Genomic DNA, 25,154 nt, shown 5'->3' with positions numbered 1-25,154 from the left:
AACCTCTGGATGATGTTTATCCTTCCCATCCCATCCCTTCCAGCCTTTCCCTTCGAGTCAAAAACCCACAGGCAGCCAGGGAGTTTTGCCTGGAGCTCCTGCTGGATTTGCTAGGCTCAGTAATTTTGTGGGAAAACAAAATCCTCCAGGATATCAGGAACAACAGATGGCTCCCAGGCACTGTGCAGGGTTGGCTTCTTGGGGTGTGGAAGTCACATTTTGTGTCTGGTGCTGCCTGGAGATTTCACTTATCCCAAATTTGCAGAGGCTGCTGCACTCCCTGAGAGACCTGAGCAAAATTTGATGGTACAAATGTGCTCCTGAGCACTTTGCTGTCATGGTTCACCAGTGGTGGGTGGGAGGTTTGTTGTTTTGTTGTGATTGTGGGGGTTTTTTCCCATAATTTTTACATTCAGCTATTTATTCAAGATTAAAAACCCAGTCTTGCCCCATATTTCACAGATTTTTCTCACCCTTAACATCAAGGCAAGGTCAGATGGGAGTCTGGGCCACCTGGTCTGGTGGAAGGTGTCTCTGCCCATGAATGAATGAGATGATTTCCAAGGTTCCTTCCACCCCAAACCATCCTGTGATTCTATGATTAAATGTCTTATTACAGCTTTACAAACGAAACTGCATGATCAAAGGGAGCAGGAGGTGTTTTATGGCTCCTGTTTAAGGTAAAGCACTTCAGCATTCACACTTACAGCAGCTGTGATACAGCTCAGAGAGGAGTTCCCCAGTTCAGAAATGCTCAGGGCACCCACCCCATTCCTTGGGGCTCAGGTGGGGAATTCAAACTCACCCAAAGCATTTATGGTCCAGGGATGGACATAAATAGGATGGGTAAGAGGTAGTGCTTGTTCCATATGAACTTTTGCAGGTTTTGGTGGGTTTTTTATTTGTCTTTCTGTCCTGACTTGCACTTGGGTAGTTTAAGGAGCACTACAAATAACACAGCCATCAAGGAATTGTCCATGAGCTTAAAGCAATCCATGATGGAATTCTCCTCAGTCCTGGTGCTTCAGACTGGCCTCCAGAACAAATCCTGCCTCCACCATCAGGGACTGGTATTCCTTGGACTCCTGAGCTCTCAAAGTTTTGGTCTGGATGAGGATCTGGGAATGAATACACTGTAGGAAAGGAAGCAAAAATAGCCAATGTTTTCTCTTTGTGCAGTGCTGTGAATCATTTCACAGCCTAGATGGTGTGTATGTATATATATATATTTATATACATACACACATATATATATATCTTCATTTTCCATTTTTCCTGATTCGTCAGCCACACGTATGGAAGCTCTTTCCAGAAAAAGACTGAAATTCAGCACACATGAGGTAAAAGTGTCTCAGAGCACCAGAGCACACACGCAGCTCCTGTGCTGCTCAGAGTGAGGGAGGCTGTGCAGCACTTGCTGTACAAACTCCTGCTATGTTTGGTTTCTCTGCATCAGCAGCTTGTGATTATTTTTTCCTTGGTGTTGGTATTTATTTTGTATTCCCTATGGGCACATCTGGACAAGATGTGGGTGCTGATAGTACAATAACAATCCACTTCCAGGACCCTGGTAGGTGGATTTTTTCATTCCTGTGCCTGAGCAGCTGTGACACGAAGCAAAAAGGCACAGAGCACGGAGCTTGTTTCTATCAGGGAATTGTACAGATCCTGATTTCAGACTCAGCAGTTGCTGATGCTGCAGAACAAACCAAGGATGGTATTTTATAGCCAGTTTAAGCATCAGGGTGTAAAACTTCACATATGGAGACACCCATTTTCTCCCCAGGTATGTCCTGAGCCTGTCAGGGTGCTCACTTGGCCTTGGCTCTGAGCTAAGAGCTCTCCATTAGCTGTGATTTAAGTCAGTTTGGACCATTTCTTCCTTTTACTTACGATCTTCTCACCATCTGTCTCTTCTTCTCTTCTTTCCCATCCCTCCCTGTCGCTGTCCTTGTCTCCCTCAGAGCTCTCCGTCAGCCTCCTTGCAGTGATAGTCATTGTGTGTGGCCTGGCCCTGGTGGCAGTGTTTGTGTTTCTCTTTTGGAAGCTGTGCTGGGTTCCCTGGAGGAACAAGGCCCTTTCCTCCCACCTGGCCGTGCTGAGGAGCGAGGCAGGCCACAAGGACAGCATGGCAGACAAGCTCAAGGACACGGGGGCCATCAGCTTCCTGGAGGCAGCCGTGAAGATCAGCCACACCTCTCCAGACATCCCTGCCGAGGTCCAGATGTCCATGAAGGATCACATCATGAGGCGCACACGGATCCAGAGGCAAACCACAGAGCCAGCCTCTTCCACCAGGTGAGGGATGGGGTGGGATCCATGGGATGGAGTGGGATGGGATCCATGGGATCCATGGGATGGAGTGGGATGGGATCCACGGGATCCATGGGATTCATGGGGATGGGATGGGATGGGATCCATGAGATGGGTTCCATGGGATGGGATGGGATGGGACCCATGAGATGGGATCCATGAGATGGGTTCCATGAGATGGGATGGGATGGGACCCATGAGATGGGATCCATGAGATGGGTTCCATGAGATGGGATGGGACCCATGAGATGGGATCCATGAGATGGGTTCCATGGGATGGGATCCATGGGATGGGATGGGATCCATGAGATGGGATCCATGAGATGGATTCCATGAGATGGGATGGGATGGGATCCATGTAATGGGATCCATGGGATGGAATGGGATGGGATGGGATGGGATGGGATCCATGAGATGGATTCCATGAGATGGGATGGGATGGGATCCATGAAATGGGATCCATGGGATGGGATGGGATGGGATGGGATCCATGGGATGGGTTCCATGGGATGGGATCCATGGGATGAGATGGGATCCATGAGATGGGATCCATGGGATGGGATGGGATGGGACCTATGAGATGTGTTCCATGAGTTGGGATGGGTTCTGCAGATGGGAGCTGCAGCTCCTCCTGAGGGGCAGCTCTGATCTCTGTGACAGTGACAGGATCCAGGGAATGGCTGGAGATGGGTCAGGGGTGTTTAGGGTGGATATCAGGGAAAGGTTTTACCCCCAGAAGGTGCTGGCACTGCCCAGGCTCCCCAGAGAATGGGCACAGCCCTGAGGCTGCCAGAGCTCCAGGAGTGTTTGGAGAGCACTGCCAGGGATGCCCAGGGGGGTTTGTTGGGGTGTCTGTGCAGGGATAAGAGCTGGACTTGATGATCCTTGTGGGTCCCCTCCAGTTCAGGATATTCCATGATTCTGCTGGGTGGGGCTGAGGTGCTCAGCAGGGACACTGCTCTGTGAGCAGCTGGAGAGGTGGGAGGATTGCTGAGGTTCAGAGACCATCAGGGAGACTAAAGGGAGCACCTACACAGCAGATTACTGTCCAAAGCTTGGCCATTAACCAATGAATGAGACTGTGGCTCTTTTAAAAAATCAGGGATTCAAGCCCTGTTACTGCAACTTGACCTCATTGTGTCAAGTCACCCGCACGCTTTGGCCACTTTAATTTTATTCCAACATGAGAGGCAGGCTGAAGTATCAATGATGTACCCTGTCAGACAGAATTAGACCTTTTGGCTCTCTCTCTCTGTTGTGGCTCCTGGCAGAAACAATTAGATCAGCACAATTGATGGATCGCTCGCTGCACAAGCCCTGAACCAGCTGTGCTCAGTGCTTGTGCTCAGATGGGGACAGAGACATCAACATCATCCTCAGGAAGTCAGGGAAGGGCTGTGTGAACCTCCCTCTCAGCTTGGACACTGCAGAGAGATTTGAATTAGATGTTAGAAAGGGGCTCCTTACTCAGAGTGGGGTGAGGCCCTGACACAGGGTGCCCAGAGAAGCTGCCCCATCCCTGGAAGTGTCCAAGGCCAAATTGGAGCAACCTGGGATAGTGGAAGGTGCCCCTGCCCATGGCAGGGGGTGGAATGAGGTGAGCTTTAAGGCTCTTTTCCAACACAAACCATTCTGTGAAATGCAGCATCTCTCCTTGACACAGAAGGAGGTGAAACAGGGACAGGAAAGAGGGATCACAGGGTCCTGGCTGTGCCCCAGCACTTCTATTTGCCTCGCTGGCCGTGCCTGGGATGTGCACAGGAGTGTGGCAGGGAAATCAGGCACTGCTCAGAAAATTGGCTGCACTTTTGCAGGATTAGTGAGGCACTGATGGCAGCCCCCTGTTTGAAGGAGTTGAGCTCGATCAGCACGGTGCCACCTGCATTTGTGAGCCACACTCTTTTATTTATCCACACTGCTTTTTGGGCAACTGATTCCTTCTCTGCAGGCACACTCTCCTTCTGCTTTTATTACACCTTTCCAACAGAGGAGGAAAAAACCCTCAGCCAGCCTGAATTAGGACAAACAAAGTGGGACTTAGCTGTACGTGGGCAGGTTTCAAACACACTTTCTCCTTGGCAGGTTCCTCTGATTCACAGCACAGCCTAACCCTGTCCAAAATACCTCTGAAGAGCCTGTCAAGGTCTACAAGCACCACGTATCACTGAATGCTCTGGGTGTAGAGTTTTTAGTTTGGTTAAATAACTCTATAAACTGCTCTTGTAAACACCAGATAATCTGAAATAATGCCCTCAGTCCACAGAAAGCTTTTATGCTTTGTTCAGATAAAGCTTTGCTTACATACAGCTTGTGCTGGAGGAGAGCTCAAGGCAAGAGACTCTTCCTGACGAGGCTGTGCCTCCCTCCCTGTCAACAATTATCTATCAGTGTCTGATGAGCCTGTTGGAAAAGTCTGGAAGCAGCAATACCCAGCAAATCCAGGCTGGACAAGGCTTGAATCTGATCTAGAGGAAGGTGTCCCTGCCTGTGCCAGGGGATGCAATGAGATGAGCTTTAAAGCACTCTGAACCCAAACCATTCTGTGGCTCTATGAAGAAAGCCTCACCTTCTGAACTGGTTATGGTTCTCTCTCCAAAAGAAAAAAACAAAAAAAAGGGGTTTTCTTGTCTGGGAGAGCTTAGTGCCAGTATCTTGGGAGTGTAAGGACTGAGGTGGGGAAAGTCTCCATGTGGTGCTGTCTGTGGTTTGGGTAAGAAGTTGTTGGGGCCCATCTGTTCAGGTGTGGGCTGTGACTCGTGCCACAGGTGAGAAAACACAGCTTGTGGCAAATGCTCTGGAATTTAGGAAATGTGCTGGATTGGTTCCTTGAAGGTTTTTGGAGGTGTTCCCTCCATAACACACCCGGTTTCAGTGCAGAGCTCAGGAGCACCTATGGAGCTCGATCTGTGCTGATTTCTGAGTCCAGGGGTGAAAAAGGACATGAAAGCCACGTCCTTAGAAACCCACAGAGCTGTTGGTGTCTCTCTGCAGGCACATCTCCTTCAAGAGGCACCTGCCCCGGCAGATGCACGTGTCCAGCATGGACTACGGGCTGGAGGTGCCAGCCGTGGCCGAGCAGCCCACCAGCATCGGCCGCATCAAGCCCGAGCTCTACAAACAAAAGACCGTGGACACCGAGGACCCCAAGAAAGAGGCAGAGAAAACCTGTGGGAAAATCAACTTCACTCTCAAGTACGACTACGAGAACGAGACGCTGACTGTCCGAATTCTCAGGGCTTTTGACTTGCCAGCCAAAGACTTCTGTGGCAGCTCGGATCCCTATGTGAAGATCTACCTCCTGCCCGACCGCAAGCGCAAGTTCCAGACGCGCGTGCACAGGAAGACTCTGAACCCCACCTTCGACGAGTCCTTCCACTTCCCCGTGCCCCACGAGGAGCTGGCGAGCAGGAAGCTCCACCTGAGCGTCTTTGACTTTGACAGGTTCTCCAGGCACGACATGATTGGAGAAGTTATCTTGGAGAACCTGTTCGAGGACTCGGACCTCTCGCGGGAGACTTCCATCTGGAGGGACATTCAGTACGCCACGACGGTGAGTGTCTGCTGGGCAGGGTGGGGGGTCTCCACGGGGGTAAATCAATCCTTCATGGCTCCCAGCTGAGGGCTCCTCACCTCCTGTTAGCCCCAGGGACCTGCAGCCATGGCCCAGCTCTCTGCCATGGGATGCCTTGGAGTGGCTACCAAGGACAGAGGCTAGCCAGATTAAAAAGAATAAAGTGGGTATTTATTAAAGGCCCTCAACAATACACCTTGGGCAGTCAAAAGCCTGGCAGAGACTACACCCAAGATGAACAATGGTCACGAGTTTCTCAGACAGATAAAAGCTTGGTCTGTTTGCACATCAGGGGTTAATTGTCCAATTATAGCTTCAGGTAATGAAGTAATATTCCCCTGGTTTGCTTCTGCCCCCCACTCACTTTTCTTTATACTTTTTATACTTGGTAACCCAAGGCAGAGGGTGACCTTGGTTCTCAGGCTTGGAAGGATTGTTTTGCCTGAGAAAAATGTGGAGAGAGCTTACTAACACTCCATATGGAGTTCAGAGTTCTCCACTAGTGCAGTACAGGATCTGAGAATAGAAAAGCTAAAAACTTAAGGCACCAGGTGATCACAGTCAGGAAGAGCTCTGCAGGGCCAGTACCAGCCCCTTGGTGCTGAGAGGTGCTGCATGTGCTGCTGGAAATTCTTCCAGAGCTGGATTTGGATCCTTTAATAGTTCTGTTGAATTCCTTCTGGAAGAGAAACCAAGCCTCAGAGAGGAAAAGTCCCAGCCCTTTCCATGTCACACGGAGCTGGCAGGAGAAGCCAAGTGCTCACATTGATCACTGAGTGCAGAGCAGTGACATTAACCTCTCCATAATAGCTGTCTGCTCCTCCACCGCCCTCCCAGGAGGATCTGGCTGGTCCTCAGGGCGAGTGAATGATTGAACTGCTCTGCAGCTGGACACTAAATCAGCCATTGTCATTGTCATGTGACATTGTTATTCCTGAGACTGAAAGATGAGACATCCCCACCCCTGTGGCTGGAAGCGTGGGCCCTGTCACATCTTTCCTGGTGACTGGCAGAATGCCACATCTTGCAAAAATCTGTCCTGCAGCTTCCCTCATAGCTCATCTCATACCTTTGCTCCCCTGCTTTCTGTGCCGAGGAGGGAAGTGTCAAACACAAATATTTACTGTGGCCAGCAGTGCCACAAGACATTTGCTTTGTAACTCTGGTGCTTTTTCCCTCAGCACTGTGTCCCCGCCAGCTGAACCTCTTGGTGACTTCCACCAGTGCCCATTCTCCTGCTGCAGGGTGTCCAGAACCTTCTGACAGCTCTGTGAAGCCCAGCAGGTGTGCACAGCCCCGTGTCCTGTGCTGCTGTGCCCAGTGGGGTCCCAGGGCACTCAGGGGACACACAGCACATCACCCGCCCTGGAAGGTGGCTCAGGGGCTGGAGCTGTCCTGGGAGGGCACGGAGAGCTTTGCCCTGCCAGCCTGAGGACACAGGGTGGAGGTGGTGCCTGCCAGGCGCCCTGGGGCAGTGCTGGGAGCTGCTGCTGTGCTGCCTTTTGAGCATCTTGCCTGGGAGAGCTGTGGGAAGGAGGCACAGGATCAGCCATGAGGAAAGCAACAGTTTGAGTTAGCAGGGTGCTCACAGCTCTTGGCTTCCAACCTGCAAACAGCCATGGCTGTTGTGACTGATGGGTGGTAATGAAAGCAGAAATGCTGGCAGAGAGGTAAGCAGGCACCAGGCACATCCTTCACCCCGAGAGGGGCTGCTGGAAAGGGAGCAAAGTGCTCCTGATGTGCTGATGCCTCCTGGAGGAACCTGCCTGGTGGTTCTGCAAGCAATAGTGGATGCTTTCCTGGCTAAATAATCTCATGTAATGGGGGAAAACCCCACCAAAGCAGGTGGAGATACACCAGCAGAAGGGCTGTTGAGGGGAGAGCCCCCAGAGAAGGTGTGAGGGGAGCAGAGCCAGCCCCATGCCCAGGGTGTGTTGAGCAGGAGCCCGGCAGAGCTGCCACAGACACGTCCAGCACTACATTTGGCTCCATCCCCTCATCCTCTTTGTGCCATTCTTAAGGAATGTGCTGCTCCTGAACATCTCAGCCAGCTGTAGCACACCCAAGGACATTTCTGTTTAATCCAAATTGAGAAGGGTAAATACAGTTTGCACAAAACCCCAAGAAAGCTCTGGGTGCCTAATAATGCATGAGATCAGTGGTGTGGGTAGGAGGGTAGGAATACACTTAAGAACTGATCTGCACAAGTAGCCAGCACTCAGCTACTTAATTAATGACTGTACAGCTTGTGAATCAGGGAAACATCTTTGGTTTCAAGTCTATTGATTCAGAGCTTCCATTATTTCCTAAAAGGTACTGATATGAATTTTGGAAATGTCCCAATGTCTATAATCTGCAAGAAAATAATGTACCCACAGGACACGCTTTGCTCTCTTGTATTTATGGTTGCAAAGAAAAATCTCTTGACCTGATACAATGAGGTCAAAGAATAAATTATGTTCATTTTATACCCTGAATGGGTCCTCTCAGTGCAAGGAGAGGAATAGAAGATGAGATAGTGTCCAGAGGGTGCTCTCACCATCTCACACAGGGCTGCTCTCTTCTGACATCTTGTCCAAGGTCTCCTGCCCTCGTCCCTCCCACACCAACTAAGAACAAAGAATGCTTGAAAGAACAGACCCAATCAAAATTTTATATAATATTCATTAGTATTCTGCACATCTAAGTGGAATAAAGATTTAATCTTTGCCTTACCTGAGAATGAGCAGGAAATAATTTGGCAAAAACCTCATCCATCAACAAGATCTATTCCCCTAACACTTAGCAAAGCTTTAAGTGCATTTACTTGTCTTTCTAGTTCCATCACTCTACTCCTAACAGCCACAATTTCTCTTCAGCAGATCATTATATCACACTGAAAGGAATCAAACACACTGTTTCCCAAAATAAACTGGTTGTTTGCTCTACAGATGTGGGATCTGTATGTAGAAAAATAAGATTTTTTTTTTTAAATCCATTTTTAGAAGGTGTTTGGAAATCTTTCTGCTGACTTCGGATGGTGATGCTTTCTAGTTTAAATCAGACATTTGGTTTGTTTATTTTTCCCTGACTTCCCATGGGCAAGGCAATGATGGAAAGGGCTTTTAGGAGGTGTAGTTGATGAAGCTGCAGGTACAAGAAGTGCTAAGAGCCATGGATAAAAGTTATTTGATGGGGCACTAAAAGAGTAATTTGTGTTGGCTTCTGTGTAATCCTAAAGTACCAGACATTTCTGAGTGCCATCTGCTGGTTAATTCCCCATTTATACTCACAAACACCCAGCCCCACGCTGTGCCTGCTCCTCGAGGGCACCTCAAAGGGCTTGGTGGTCCAAACGTGCACATGTCACAAACTAAAAGCTCAACAGACCCTTCTTGGCTGACTTCTGGCTAAAGTTTTACCCCCCTAGTTGGTAACTGCCCAAAAACTCATGCTCACTTTCGGAGAAAACCACTGTGTTACTGAAAGACATTTTCATTTTATGCAGGAATGTTGGGCACTGTCAGTCACAAACCTTCATTACTGAATTCATCCCCGCCCACGGCAGGCGGTTGAAACTAGAATAATTTCAAGGTCTCTTCCAACCCAAACCAGTCTGTGATGTTATGAACTGATGGCACTGGCTGTCACAGAAAGTTTCTGAGGAGATTTCTGCAGTGCACAACTGGAGAACGTGGCACCACTGCATGTCAGGAGCTCGTCTTGCTGTCACCTCACCGTGCTTGTCACATTCCTGGAGGAACCAGGCACTAGAGACATGCACAGTACATTCAAACAAGACTTGATACTAATTTGATTTCCTCTCTGCATTGATTTGTGCGAGATATCCCATCTCACTGTGAGCAGTGGAGCAGGAGTGCTGTGCATGAGCTGTGCATAGCTGGGAGGGTGCAATAGGAATCACAGACTCCACTGAGGCAGAGGAAGATTGTCCTTAACTAAGATGTGGAGGTGTAACCTATTTTTCCCATTCTCTGTATTCATTTTTAGCCAAATCGTGTTGGGGTGCACTTGAATCAAGTAAAATACCCTTTGCTACAAATGGCAGAGCAGAGGAAATGCTGGGGTGGAGGAGGAGGCTGGTTCTGCACATTTCCAATAAAATCTGTTCTCTGCTTTATTGAAGGAAAGCGTGGACCTGGGCGAGATCATGTTTTCCCTTTGTTATTTGCCAACTGCAGGTCGCCTCACCTTAACAGTCATTAAATGCAGGAATCTCAAAGCTATGGACATCACTGGTTACTCAGGTGGGTGTTTGGTGGCTGAGGAGGATCCCCTTGCAGCCACATCTCCTCCTCTTCCCTCACTGTACCCTCAGTAGATGGTGGGTGAATACCTGAGAAAACTTTGTCTGTGTTTCAAGTGCAAACAAAATTTTTCAAGTAGACAATTTGTCACTTTTTTTCCCATCCCACTGGAGGGTTTGTAGGGCTAGAGCTCTGATCCATCTCTTGGCTTGGACACTTAGATCCCTTGTAAGCCTTTACAGCCAGAATCAACTCCTTCACCCCAAGGTCAGGAAAGGATCATGGCCCACCTGGATAAATCCCACTGGAATGTGATCCCCAGTAGTCAAACCTGAGGATCACAGCCACCTAAAGACTGTTTGCATTTGCAGTTTCAAAGAGCTGACTTGCAAATTTAGCATGCACAAATTCTGGTTTTCATCATAAAATCCAATTTCTTTTCCAGACACCAACTTCAGAGTATGTGAATTTCATTGTACAAAAAGCAGTAACAAAAGAGACCTTTGCAAAAAATGTTTCTGCTCAGCTGGAGCTTAATGCCATATGAAATGTCTGAGAATTGAGACTTGAGGTGAAGCCAGCTCAGCCTTTCTGCAAAAATAATAATGCTGTGCAGGTTCTCTGGTGCCTGAAGTTCAGGTCACCACCCACACCAGCATGAGAAATGGAGGATTTTACTGGTCTGCAAATAAACTTTTTTCTAAAAGTCCATTTGAAGAGCACCTCTGGCTCATGGGAACTCACAGCCCATCCTCTGATAAAGCTGTTTCTATATTGCAAAAGTAACAAAACACGTTTTCATCAACGAAAGGTCTTCTGTCTCTTCCTCCCTAGATCCATATGTCAAAGTGTCTTTGCTCTGTGACGGGCGAAGACTGAAAAAGAAGAAAACCACCATAAAGAAAAACACACTTAATCCCACCTACAATGAAGCAATAATCTTTGACATTCCCCCCGAGAACATGGATCAAGTCAGCCTCCTTATCTCTGTCATGGATTATGATCGGTAGGTGGGAGGCTCTGGAGAGCTGGAGGGGAGAGCATCCATTGGGTGCAGATTTTCCAGCTCAAATGCAATTTTCCACAGTGTTTTCCACACTGTTTTCCTCATGGCAGAGCTCAGTGGTATTCACCTGTCTCTGGTGATATATTGCTACAGTGACATTGATATTTATGGTTATGGAAAAATAACGAGTTTGGCAAGGCTGGTCCCTGCTTTATGGCATTTCCTTGAGCAAGTGCCACATTCCCCTTGGTTATTTATTGTCCTGCAACCCATTTTAGAAAGCAAATAATGTCAGCCCGAGCAGCTCTGGGTGTATGAATTATATATTGATGAAGCTGGGGTTGTTCTTGCTGTAGAGCACTGCTCACACCTCTGTGTCTGGACTGACCTGCAGAAATAATTTAAAAGCTGCTGTAATTACCTGTGGTGGTGGCAGGGCTGGGGCAGACACCACAGCCCAGGCTCACCAGCAGCAGGGTCCAGGCTTTGCCTGGCCAGGAGTGGGCAGCCAGCGGGATGGATGGATGGATGGATGGATGGATGGATGGATGGATGGATGGATGGATGGATGGATGGAGGGATGGATGATGGATGGATGGATGGAGGGATGGAGGGATGGAGGGATGGATGATGGATGGAGGGATGGAGGGAGGATGGATGGATGGATGGATGGATGGATGGATGGATGGATGGATGGATGGATGGAGGGATGGATGGATGGATGGATGGATGGATGGATGGATGGATGGATGGATGGATGGATGGATGGATAGATGGATGGATGGATGGAGGAATTGATGGATGGAGGGAGGATGGAGGGATGGATGGATGGTGATGGTGCTCCTTCTCTGCTGTTCCAGGGTGGGCCACAACGAGATCATCGGGGTGTGCCGCGTGGGGGTCAACGCCGAGGGGCTGGGCAGAGACCACTGGAACGAGATGCTGGCCTACCCCCGCAAGCCCATCGCCCACTGGCACCCACTGGTGGAGGTGAAGAAATCCTTCAAAGAGGTGTGTGGGGTGTCCTTCCCTTCCAGTGCCTGTGCTGGGTGGGACTGGGCTGGCTCCAGGCTTTCAGAGAGCTCCTGCTCTCGCCTGGGATTTTCTGAGCAGAGCTGAGGGAATTTTCTCACCAGAAATGAACTCTAGAAAACAAGCACTTCTGTATTGCCTCGAAATAGCTCCTTGAGCTCGCAAGCAGGACTGAGAAGAACTGTATTTACAGATGTGACTGTTACATTTTGGGTTTTTCTTTTCTTTTTCTTTCTTTTTTTTTACTTTTCCTTTTTAAATTAGAAATTGAGAGCAGTAAGGAAAGAGAATGCTGCTCTGATTGCAGAACAAATTGTCCAGGGATATTGCCTATTTCAAGTTTCAATTTTTTATCCTAAAAGATTTTTCTGTTGACTCATCTCCGAGCCTTTGAGGGAGAATAAATAGAACAAATGTAATTGCTCTAAGCTTCTCCAGAGAAAGAGATTGACTTGATGCAGCCCCAGATGAAAAAACAGGGCTGAAATGCCTGGGTACCATTTCGACCATCTCTGGCATTTTCTTCCCCTTTGCACTCCAATTTCTCACGCTTCTGTGGAGCTCTTTGGCTTTGCCTGATTTAGGTCATAATTTCTGGAGGACAGAGATGTGGAAAAGGGCACACATGCCTTTGACACTTCAAGTATGAGAACAAAGCACCAGCATTTGAGGCCAGTGATACGATAATAAAGGCAATAAAGCCTCCCACTGTATCTGGGGCTGAGGAGGTATTTTCCCTCAAAGCCACAGAATAAGTGCTTAACAAAAATCATCTCATTTTGCCCTTGAAGCTGAGTGCTGAGCTGCACTGAAAGGCAGACACTGGGCTTGCTGAGCCTCCACAGTAGTGAGAATTAGTGTATAAACACTGTGTTTCTTTGAAATCTGCTCTTTCCTCCAACAAGAAGGGGTGGGGAGGCCCTGGCACAGGGTGCCCAGAGAAGCTGTGGCTGCCCCGTCCCTGGGAGTGCCCAGGGCCAGGATGGACAGGGCTTGGGGCAGCCTGGGACAGTGGAAAATGCCCCTGCCTATGGCAGGGGTTTGGAACTGGATGATCTTTAAGTTCCTTCCCAACCCAAACCATTGCATGATTCAGAAGTCAGTTTGTGCTCAGTGCCCTCTGTCCCAGCCCAGGTTGCTTACACACAAAGGAAAAGCTGGCAGTTGATATTTTAGCTTAAGACACAGTGGAGGTGGATATATCAGACAATGGACACCTGAAAATTCACCCTCCCTCGTTTGAGGTGATCTGTGAGCTCACCTTGAATCAGCACAGGGATCAGCTGTGCAGGGCTGGGGTGAGTCAGAGCAGAATTAAACCCTTGTGCACTTTGTGTGCAGTGCCATCTCTGCCTTTGGCTGCTGAGCAGCACCAGGACTTCATTCCCCTTCCCCTGCTGGACCCACATCTGGGCAGGCTCTGTGTGTCACCTCACACTGCCACGGGGAGCTGGGGACCAGCAGCCACAAGGTTTCAGCAGAAATGGAATTGATCTCTTATTTGATCTCTTGGCACCTGCAGCACCTCACAGTGTGACACCAGCTGCCATGGCTGACCCAGGGACAGGAGCTCCTTCTCCAGGTTGCAATTTTTATGGCTTTACTGCACTATTTCTCAGATGCAGATGGGGTTTTGAAAGAAAAACTCCTGTAAAGTGTTTGAAAAGCACTAAGAAAAAAGTTTAAAAAGGCATTATTGTTATGATGAAACACAGAGAAACCAAGGAAGACATGGAAGATGACTCACTTTCTAAAATATACTTTGAAAACCATGGCTGAGCCCCCAAGACTCTGGAAAAAAAACTGAGTGAATCATTTCACCCCTCAATGCACAGGTCAGGAGCTCTGCTTAAAAGGAAAGAAAAAGCCCTCTGATCATCTGTTCTGGTACTTCTGCCACAAACTGGTGCAGAGAGCCAGCAAGCAAATGGTCCCTGTGTTTATTTGCCCTTTTAGGTTTTAGCACTGCTGTCTGCAAATCCCCAGCGCAGCCTAAAAGAGAAACCAAACAGAAAAGGCACAGACTCCTGGGGAGAAATTAATGGGAAATGGTATTTGTTGGTTACAAGACATTGCATCACCTTTTCCATGTTGTGTTTGGGTGTCTTGGAAAAGAAATTTGGGGTTTTGGTCCTGTACTCCCAGCTCTGGGTCTCTGTGCAGCTGCTCCACCCTTCCAGGCTCTGTGGGCTGCTGGCTGTCTGTCCATCTGTCCTGAGCATGCTGGGGGAGAACTGCTGGCCCTTCATGCCTTCCTCACCTTTGTGGGGGTGACCTCAGGCTGTGCTGGCATCCTGAACCATCATTCCCATCTTCCTCTTTGTCTTTTTCATCTTCTTCTTCTTCCTCTTTGTCTCCTTCCTCTCCAAGCGCGTTTGTGCCGGCAGCAGCAAATGGAGTGTTTGCTTCCCAGCTGATCCTGGTGATGGTCTCTGTGCTCTGACCATCAGTAACAGCCTCTGGCTCCATCCAAATCCTCCCTGATTGAGTGCTTGGCCTCAAACCAAGGCGAGGGAGCTGGGATTGAATTGTCCCTTTGATGTCTCAGTGGAGGGATGGCTGTGTGTGGGGACACAGAGCTCCTCCAGGCACTGCCATCTCCTCTTGCTCTGGTTGGGGTCCCACCCCCCTCCCCACCCCTCAGGGGGTAGAAAAGTGTGGGGATATGAAATTTCTTTGCTAACCAGCACCCTGTCTGGTGTGCCTTGGGAAATCTTTGGCCAGGAGAAGGAGGTCCCACCGTATTTTGAGTGCAGCTCAGAGTCACAATTTCTGGTGAATTTCCCAGGAAAATGTCACCAGAGCTGTGCTGCTTCAAGGGGACAGCCCAGCCCTGACCCCCTTACCCTGCCACAGCAGGGATGGATGGATGGATGGATGGATGGATGGATGGATGGATGGATGGATGGATGGAGGGATGGATGGAGGGATGGATGGATGGATGGTGGTGTCCGTGGTGTTGGACCAACAGCCTCCTCCAGTGCTGAGCCATCAGTCTTTGTTCACCACAAGGACCTGGGCAGCTCCAACCTGTCCCAGCAGCCACAGTGCTGGGCTAACATGGCCCAACCCCTCATTTCTGGGCCACTGGGGCCACTATCCCAAAAAAATACTTCATTTCCTCTCAAACCACGACACCTCCACAAGCTGGTGCCACTCCCTCTTTGCTTTCACTGCTGGAAAAGTCTCCAGTGAAAAGGGAAACACTTCGGATGCACATCATGTCTTTGGTTGCTCCATATTTATCAACAGTGAATAACAAACCATAATGACTGCACTTCTCTAATGACCATCATCATTAAAGAGGGAACATGGAGAACATGTGCAAATGAATCATTAATTACAGGCTTTTAAGCGCTATCCTCCTCACACAGATGTTCAGAAGGCGAGTTTCTGAGCAGAAAGGGAGAATCCCTCTTTGTGGGGTTGTTCTGACAATCAATTCCTCCCCTCAGCACAAGCTGTTCCCAGTGCTCAGCCCCGAGGCCCCGCTGGCAGCTGCTCCCTCCCCGGGTCCTCCAGCCACCCCACCCGTGCTCCTCCTGCATTCCTCCACCCATCAGCCAGGTTCAGGGGTGTGTGCACAAAGGGAAATAGAAGTTACAGCTCGTTCTTCCAGGAGTTGAAGGGAGCTTCTGACAGTGGGGATTTTCCCTGTGATCTGTGAAAGACAAACCCTGCAATCGCGGGGTGGCGTCATCGGCGCGATGCAAAACGGGTCTTTGATGCTGCCAAGTGCCTCAGACATTCCACATTTATTTGTTTAAAACATTGCTCCAGAGAAAAACTGGTAACTCTCCTGAGAGCCAGGTCATGGCCACAACCAAGAATAATCATTTGTCTTTAAAGAAAAGCCCTTCCAGCCTTCTGGGCCTGTTTGATTTTGATTGAACTGGTCCTGGTTTTTGATGGTTGGCTACACAGTGCATGGCTCACCTTCTCTAATTAAATGAAGGAAAAGTATCTTCAGGTTCCTCTCTGGTTATCTGGACCTGTCCTTGGAAGAGTTTTCATCACATTTTTGGGGTAGCAACGCTGTCATTATCATGCAGACAGCACGAGGCAAAGAGAATGGGGAAGGCTCTGCCAAAAACCCATTTCTGTTGTAATTTCTGCAATCTGTTCCCTGGCAGTTCTCATGAGGAGGTTGTACCTGTATTATCAATTCCTCAGGGATTTTAGACAATTTTTTTGACATGAGAAACACAGAGGAAAGTGTTTCCTTACCTTAAGGCAGCTGTTTGGCAGGGCGAGCTTCTCATCTTCATTCATTAATTTCTGCTCAGCCCTGATGAAATCGAGGCAGTTCAATGCAAACCTGTGCAGTGAGTTACTTTACACTGACTGGTCTCTTTGGGGAAGGAAATTGGCCAAATTGGCCACATTTTTGACCACTCCAAACCCATGGAGCATCTGCAAGGAGCTGCTCGCCCTGCTCAGCCTCCCTGTGAGCACCAGGCTGTTGTTCTCTTGTTTTCATTCAAGATGGTTTTGCCAAGGCAAGGGTGAGGTCTGGTTCTCCAAGGGAGTTTTCACCCAGAGAAATGAAATTCATCCATGCTTAAACACTAATATCAGCCAGCAAAGAGTTTCTGCTGGTGTGGGAGGGGAGGGAATTGATCCAGGCAGTGGAAATCCTGCCTCCTGCTGTCTCTGGAAGATGTCTATCATTTGTCACTGGAATTTAATAAAACAAGATGATGAGATGGGCAAGTGCTCAAAAGCTTCAGGAACAACGGGTTTGAATTATGATAATAGCCCCCAAGGCAGATGACAAATAATTTATGATCCCCTAAGTATGGCAAAAAAAAAAAGTTTGCTCCATCCACCAAGTCTCTGATCTGATTTTCCCTTTGAGAAATGTCTCTGGTGCTGTGGACAGAGCTGCTGTGGAGTAAAAATTACCAGACTGGAAAGACTCAAGTACTTCTGAGCTTAGACAGTATTTTTAAACCAAAAAGACAACAGCAATAAAGCAGGGAAAAGCTGAGAGCACTTTGTCTTCACAGCACACACAAACACTGTTTATTTTCCTTTTCTTTTGGTGAGGAATCCTCACAATTGAGAATTGATTTACAAAGCAATAAAGTAAATTGTTCAGCAATTCCTCCTGAGTGGTTAAACACGGGCATTGCATAAATTGGAACTTGTAGAGCAGAAGAGAGCAGAGCAGGGATGGGATGGGATGGGATGGGATGGGATGGGATGGGATGGGATGGGATGGGATGGGATCCATGGGATAGGATGGGATGGGATGGGATGGGATGGGATGGGATGGGATGGGATGGGATGGGATGGGATGGGATGGGATGGGATGGGATGGGATGGGATGGGATGGGATGGGATGGGATGGGATCCATGGGATCCATGGGATCCATGGGATCCACGGGATAGGATGGGAATCCTGAGGAAGAGGAGATGGACAACACAATGCAGGGTTGGGAATAACCTCAGACAACCTCTCCTGTTTGGTTAACTGGATTTCTCCTCTGTCCCCAGTGGCACGGCCGGGCAGCGAGCTTCGACAGCCAGGGCTCCTGCCCCTCCCCCAAACCACCCCCCACACCGTGATCTGGAGCAGGGACAGCAAAATGGGACTAAACCAAGTAATTTTTGCACTTGGCCTTCAGTCTCAGTGGTTGCTGAGGGGAGGTGGCAGCAGCGGGACTTTCCGGGCTAGTTGTTCCTGCGTAAGTAAAGGTAGAAACCCGTTTTGTGGTCAAATATGTTTTTGTCTAATATGTCTCCCAAGGTGATGTTATTTTTGTGGCTTTTGCTGTACGGATCTGTTTCCAGAGGGAGAAGGTGGACTGAGACGTGTGCTGGGAGTTTGGTCTGTAAAATAATGTGTAAAATAGTTTTTAGTGTGTGAAGGCTGGCAAGGGGCCAGGAGGCGTCTGCAGAGGGCAGAGGTGGCCAGGACAGGGGACAGGGGAGGGTGGCCACTGGAAAGCTGTGGCAGAAGATGGGAGAGACTCTTCCAAGCCACCAGCAGCTCCATCCTCGTGGTCAGCCCCAGCCCTGCAGAGTGTCCCTGGGTCTCCTGTTCATGTAGAGGTGTCCATGAGCTCTTAGAAGTTTGTGCAGTGTGTACCCCATAATTCCTTTTATCATATATTAAAAAATGCTGTTGATTCCTCAGGAGGGGAACCCTGGGGTTTTTTTCCCTGTATCTGAAATCTCCCCAGAGCTATTTGCATGAACAGTTTCTTCAGCCCCCTTTGTAGCTGCTGCTCATCCCCCAGGACATCCCCATGTTATCTGGAGTGGAGGGAATGGCGTGGCCACAGGTGGGATTCAGGAAAAAAAGGGGGAGGATGTTACAGAAATGGGTGACAGCCCTGCATGATCACTGGGTCTCCATTTCTTATCTCATCCAAGTAATGAAGGGTGACCCAAGGGGCAAAGGGAAATACAGAAACATGACTGATGCTAAATAAACTTCCAAACTTTTCTCTATAGACTGTCAGCACTTTCTTAAAGAATAAAGTTTCTCAGCCCAAGCCCTGAAGGAAGGTCAAGTTCTGGGAAAAAAAAAAAAAAAAGAAGCTTTGCTGGTATGAATTTAGAATATCCCAAGCACTGGCTTTACAGCTGAATCAGCTGATCTTTATCAGCCAGCTGTGGATTTTGGACACTTTCTCATCCTGGATTTTTCTCTGAGTTAAGAAGCGTGTTAGTGCTGTTTATTCCACCCTAATTAAATTAGGCAAAAGCAAATATTTTGGTTTGGAGGTAGAATTTGTGAGCGAGGCAGCCTCAGGTTAGCAGGACTGTGTTCATCAGCCACAATCCTCAGGTCAGCTTCAGTTCCCATTTTCCCAAATGTCACCACGTCACCCCTGGCTGCACAGCAGGGCTGGCACAGAGGGCTGTGTGCATTGCTCCTGGGTGAGATGAATCCTTTGTTCAGTGAAGGGTAAATACATCATTCCTCATCACACCTTGTGTCTTAATTCTCTTTACGTGCCACACGCTGTAGGAGCAGAAACTCAATAAAATTATTTGATTTGTAAGTGCTGCCCTGTCTGGTGGAATATTTCCTCCTGTGGGAGCAGGAATTGTGGGTTGTGGTTTTGGATGGGTGCAGTGACCACAGAGGGTGCCATAAAATGTGACAATGGCAGAGCCTGGCACGGTGTGGGGCTGGGCAGGGGCACACGGTGGCATTTGGAGCAGACCTTGGCTCTGCAGCTCCTGCCTGGGCTGGGACAGCCACCCCATCCCAGGGACAGCCCCTGCAGCAGCAAAAAGTGTATTCCAAGCACACTGCCACAAAAAAAGTGTTAAAACTGCATTGGTTTCCCAGCACAGAGAGTTCTGAGAGCTTCTGCTGGGGAGCAAGGGGAGGACAACCTCCCTGAGACCATCATCCTTTCTGTGTTTAATTAGGGGGATGAGTTTCTGGCCATTAAAACTGATTGACTGGGTGGGTCAAACACTGGCCAGGAGCACCTGGACCTTTGCCTGAGCTGGAGGAGCCCCAGGGGAGCAGGGCAGTGAGCTGGCTGTGCCTCTGGCAGGTTGGCAAACCGAAGGACAAGACGTCCCCAGAAGAAGCCACAGCAGTCCCAGCTGGTGGCACTTGACAATCATTAATTGCAGCAACCCACTCAAATCCTTTTCTTCTCTAATCCAGGCTTTTTGGGTTTTGGCTTTCTCTGTATAATCCCCATCTTTTATCCATTCTCCTTGTTATCGAGGATTTAGTCAAAACATACGTGGGGTTTGACACACAGCTGCTATTTTTAATCCTTGCTTCACACAGATAATCAATTTCCACTCAATACTGGCTGTCACTTGCATTGCTGGAAAACTGGATCTCACGTTAGTGAATAACACCCACGCCTGCTTGGCTCAGCCCCCCCTTCATTTATATTTTAAATGCTGAGATTTTGCCACATCCCTCAGCCAGGGGATAACCAGCCCATTGTGTGTGTGTGTGTCTCAGGGGGTTGGTGACACTCATGGGGAGCTCCACACACCAGAGCAAACACTTCCCTTCCATCCAGGGGGGAATTAGAGCCCTGGGAAGGAGCTGAGCCCAGCACAAGTGCCTTGCCAAGATTTGTTGAGTTGTTTTCTTGCTCCTCACTTGCTGCTCTTGACCCTGTAATAGCAACTCATCGAGACATTTCAATTATTTCCAAGTAAAATAAGGAGGGTCACCCCAGGGCCACGTCCCACAGGAGGCTTGGCCATGCTGGGGCTCCTCTGAGAGTCCCTGCAAAGGGGAGGATGCTGCTGCAAGCAGCCACAAATGAATACTCTGTTTTATTGAGTAGTGCAAGCAAAATAAACACGTGGAGCGTTCCCAGACCTTCCTTTCATTTTTTTCCTCCTTTCTCGTCAGTTTTAGTCTCACAGTCTCCATTTTCATCAAGGACTGGCTGCAGGGAGGGGAGGGGACCCTGCAGGGAGGGTGGCCTGGGTTGGTTTCATGTGGGGACTCAGGGACAAGGGAAATCCCACGGGTCCAACTCCCTGCAAGGGCTCAGAGGGCTGGGAACTGTTCCAGCCTTGCTCCTTCCCACCAGCTGGACAACAAAATAAGTTTTATCCGAGAAAAAAAAGGTGGGAAACATCCAGTGGGCAGTGAGTTCCACACATGGAATTCCAGAGTGCTTTGGGTTGGAGGGGACATTAAAATCCATCTCATTCCACCCCTGCCATGGCAGGGACACTTCCACTTTCCCAGGGTGACCCAAGCCCTGTCCAGCCTGGCCTTGGGCACTGCCAGGGCTCCAGGGGCAGCCACAGCTGGGCCAGGGCCTCCCCACCCTCCCAGGGAGGAATTCCTTCCCAATATCCAGCCACAGTGATGTTCTCCACTACTGGCTTCCCACTGATCCCAGCATTGTGGGATGAGGTTTCTTTCATACATCAGCAACACATTTGCTTGGCAAAGGGGAGAATCTTGTCACAACAATTTATATTTAGTCTCCAAATGTGGCCTTTAATTGCTAATTACAGAGTGCTACTCACAGGTTGGCAAATCACACACACCAAAAAGAAAAAGCCAGGGAGGAAGAAAACAACTGGGGGTTTAAGAAATAAACAAACGTGGTCTTTAATTATCTTAGGGGGAAAAAATAGCAGCTGAGAAATAACTGTAACTCCAATATTGATGTTGAAGGAGGATGTGTCACAGCTGCCACAGCGAGGCTGTCCCCAGGGCTGGGAATCACTAATGCTGCAGGAACCTTTTGGGAACAAGAGTGGCAGAGCCCACCTGGATGGCAGGAGCTGCAGACAGGGCCTGGCAGCTGGGGCTTCTGGGACTCGGGGTCACAAAGCCAGCTTTGGGATGCTGGGAGCAGCAGGGAGGGCAGGGCAGGGACACTTGGGACATTCCTGGATCTCACTGCTCCCAAGGGTGACCCAGGGGGGACAGACAGGGCTTTGTGGGCACCTCCCTGGGCCCAGCTCTCTGGCAGGAGCAGCTTTGAGTGCTTTGATTTCTATTTTATTTTATTTTATTTCTTCACAAACCTTTTATTTACACATAACTCTTAATTAGCCTGTGGAGAGCATTCAGTCAATGGGCTCAGTCCCAAACTCATCCCAGTCCTCCTTCAGTCTTTAGTTCAAGCAGTGTCAGTCCAGATAATTTCATCTTTGCCTGCAAGATAATAAATTAGACAGAAAATTACATATAGCTCATTGGAGAAAATTACAGCCCTGATCCTCGAGATCCTGATCTCAGTCCTCTGTTTGTTCTTCACTTTTACTACTTCTGTTATTTGCCCTCCTAATTGTGTCTCTAATTAGGCAACCCCAGACTTCTCAATCTCATTTTGCCAGAGGTTTTCTCCCCCAGGGGCCTCACTGTTCTCCCTGCCATTAAGATTATCCATCAGTACAGCTGTGCACTTATTTAAATGCCAGGTCAGGGTCTCATCTCTGCTTCGAGTTCTTCACTCAAGGATGTTCTCCCTGGGCCTGCAAAGCCTGGCTGCCATTTCCAGGGAGTCTCAGCTCCTGCCTGAGCAGGCCCAGGGGCACAGGGGGTGGGATGCTCCTCCCTGCACTGGATACCCCAGGAGAGCTGGGGGGTCTCTGCACGGAGCAGGAGATGCCTGCTGGATCAGGACAAGGAGGAATGGTTTTAAACTAAAGGAGGGGGGTTTAGTTTGGATATTAGGAAGGAATTCCACCCTGGGAGGGTGGCAGGCCCTGGCACAGGTGCCCAGAGAAGCTGTGGCTGCCCCTGGATCCCTGGAAGTGCCCAGGGCCAGGCTGGGCAGGGCTTGGAGCAGCCTGGGACAGTGGGAGGTGTCAGGGTTGAGACTGGGTGAGCTTTAAGGTCCCTTCCAACCCAAACCATCCTGTGACTTTGTGATTCATTTGGCAACAAGCAGTGATGCAGTTTGCTCCTTTGCTGGGGTGAGCATCACTCCAAAATCCACTTTGACAAGAAGCCAGAGCTGCAGGTGAGCCTGGGAGAAGTGGAATTTGTCTCCTCTTTGCAGATGCACAGGCTTGGATATTCTGGATTTCTGACCAAGAGCCAGAGGCATCCCAGGAGCCCTGCCTGGCTCTCAGACCCTGCAGCCAGCTTTCATCAGCAGTGCTACCTAAATGTACAAGAAATGTCTTTTTTTTCCCTGGACTTTTCCCAAAGATAATTTGTAATTATATTTTACAGCTTTACATATATATATATATACTTAAGACAGTGTGTTAGTCATGCAAATATAATTACATATTTTACGTTCCCGTGTCATTTTTAATTAAAAACATTTGAAGCACGTCCATTTAAAAAACCCAGTGTAGGCTTCTATTAGAAATGCAGTTGGTTAAAGCTAATGAAGTACCTGGATGGGCCAGGACAAACAGAGCCTGCTCCGTTGCCGTGGGAACAGCCGAGAGCACCGCGGCGCCCGAACTAAAATGTGACTGGGGACAGAACCAGCCCCAGCCCAGCCCCAGCAGCCTCTTCCTGGCTGAAAATGTGACTGGGGACAGAACCAGCCCCAGCCCAGCCCCAGCAGCTTCTTCCTGGCTGAAAATGTGACTGGGGACAGAACTCCCGGGCTCTGAGTTGTTGAAATGGCTCCCGAGGTATTAAAAAGTCTTTTTTCCCAGCCCTGTGCTCAAAGAAGAAGTTGGGATTCCTCGGCTCTGGTTCTCAAGGTTGTTTATTTTCTCTTATCTATAAAGTTCTTCTCTGCCCTGCTGAGATCTGTCCAGCAGGTCGGGTTGTGGCACAGTCCCTGCCCTTGGGGTGGTGTTGGCTTTTTATACTAAGAACTACGTGTGCTTTATTTACAATAATTTTCCAGTACCTATCACCTATGTTAGACAGTCTGTCTCTGCTCTAAACCAATCCAGAAGTGTCACCATCCCAGCAGAAGATGGAGGACAAGAAGGAGAAAGACAGAACTCACTCAAATTCCTCCATTTTGTCTCCTGAACCCCCATTCTAAAAACCCCAAAATTCTACATTTCCACCCTGTGACAAATTCACTGTCATTCTGTTCAGACTCTTGGGGCCTGTAAAACTTCCCACAAAGTTGGTAATACTTTCCATGGGTTAAAATCCAAGGTCAGGTGTCTTTGACTCTCTGCCAAGGTCTCTGAGGCCCCTGCCAGGGTCTTGAGTTCTCCAGGGCAGCCAGAGGAATGTCCTGGGATCCGACACAGAACCAGCCCCAATCCCAATTCCAGCAGCCTTTTTCTGGCTGAAAATGTGCCAGATGTGGCACATCTGTGCCAGATCCCATCTCCCAGGGCAGGAGGAGCTGTTGGGAGTGGTGGAATGGCCATCCCAGTGCTGGAGCCCCACGGGAATGCAACAGCAATATTGGAGTTACATTTTTTTCTCAGCTGCTATTTTTCCCCTAAGAGAATTAAAGACCACATTTGTAGCTGCATTTCTCTTCACAGAGAAAAGCAAGGCACAACTTCCCAAGAATATTTCTGGGATTCACATTCTCCGAACCTCAGAGAAAGAAAAAACAGTTCTTATCTCATTTACTGCTCCTGTGTTTTGGAACAAGTGGAATGCATTGTGGAAGATTGTTCACCTGAAGGAATTGGTGATTGGATTCTGGTTTTGATTCCCTGACCAGTTGAGTCCAGGTGTGTGTGGGGACTGTTGGCTGACAGTCACGAGATTCTGGGCTGTGGAGGGCAGTTGGGTGCTTGTGCAGATTCAGTTTAGATGTAATACAATAGAGTGTAATACAGTATAAAAAGTCATTAATTAGCCTTCTGATATCCATGGAGTCCTCCTCGTCATTCCTCCCAGACATCGGGCAAAAATATCACCCATACACGTTTGTTTCTTTCTTAAACTCTTTTAAACCCCCAGTTGTTTTCTTCCTCCCTGGCTTTTTCTTTTTGGTGTGTGTGATTTGCCAACCTGTGAGTAGCACTCTGTAATTAGCAATTAAAGGCCACATTTGGAGACTAAATATAAATTGTTGTGACAAGATTCTCCCCTTTGCCAAGCAAATGTGTTGCTGATGTATGAAAGAAACCTCATCCCACAATGCTGGGATCAGTGGGAAGCCAGTAGTGGAGAACATCACTGTGGCTGGATATTGGGAAGGAATTCCTCCCTGGGAGGGTGGGGAGGCCCTGGCCCAGCTGGGGCTGCCCCAGGATCCCTGGCAGTGCCCAAGGCCAGGCTGGACAGGGCTTGGGTCACCCTGGGGGAATTTGGGCAGGGAACCACCCCAGAGCCAGGGGAGGATGGGAGCTCGACCCAGCCATCCAATTCACACATGCAAATTCTTTTTCTGGCTCGTTAATTGCTTCCGAAGTGGAAGATTTCTCCTAATCTCCCATTAGCAGCTGCACATCCCTCTCCATTTCAAATTGCCGTGCTTGAGGCTTTGTGGCTGCCGGCAGGGACCGAGTGGAGGAGCGGTAATTTTTTAATTAAGCCGCTTTGCCGGCGCTCCTCTCGGATGTCTGAGAGAAACGAGGAAGGATTTGCTGCTGATTTCCTGAGGACCCCCCTGCCCACCCCTCTGGG

General features: G+C 49.0%; 1 protein-coding gene across 1 annotated transcript in view; it reads left to right on the top strand.

Annotated features, from left to right (window-relative positions):
• Window positions 1-19,179, top strand: part of SYT6 (synaptotagmin 6) — a 36,531-nt gene extending 17,352 nt beyond the window's left edge. Inside the window, exons 2-7 of the mRNA XM_059867878.1 lie at window positions 1,965-2,298; window positions 5,305-5,863; window positions 10,011-10,131; window positions 10,966-11,137; window positions 11,998-12,148; window positions 17,669-19,179. Of these exons, the coding sequence (XP_059723861.1) occupies window positions 1,965-2,298; window positions 5,305-5,863; window positions 10,011-10,131; window positions 10,966-11,137; window positions 11,998-12,148; window positions 17,669-17,740 (1,409 nt within the window). The 3' untranslated portion in view covers window positions 17,741-19,179. The remainder of the gene's footprint in view (window positions 1-1,964; window positions 2,299-5,304; window positions 5,864-10,010; window positions 10,132-10,965; window positions 11,138-11,997; window positions 12,149-17,668) is intronic.
• The last annotated feature ends 5,975 nt before the right edge of the window (window positions 19,180-25,154 follow it).

This window comes from Haemorhous mexicanus, chromosome 25 (assembly GCF_027477595.1).
Source record: "Haemorhous mexicanus isolate bHaeMex1 chromosome 25, bHaeMex1.pri, whole genome shotgun sequence".
Taxonomy (NCBI): Eukaryota; Metazoa; Chordata; class Aves; order Passeriformes; family Fringillidae; genus Haemorhous; species Haemorhous mexicanus.
This window is presented reverse-complemented; position numbering and strand designations above follow the sequence as displayed.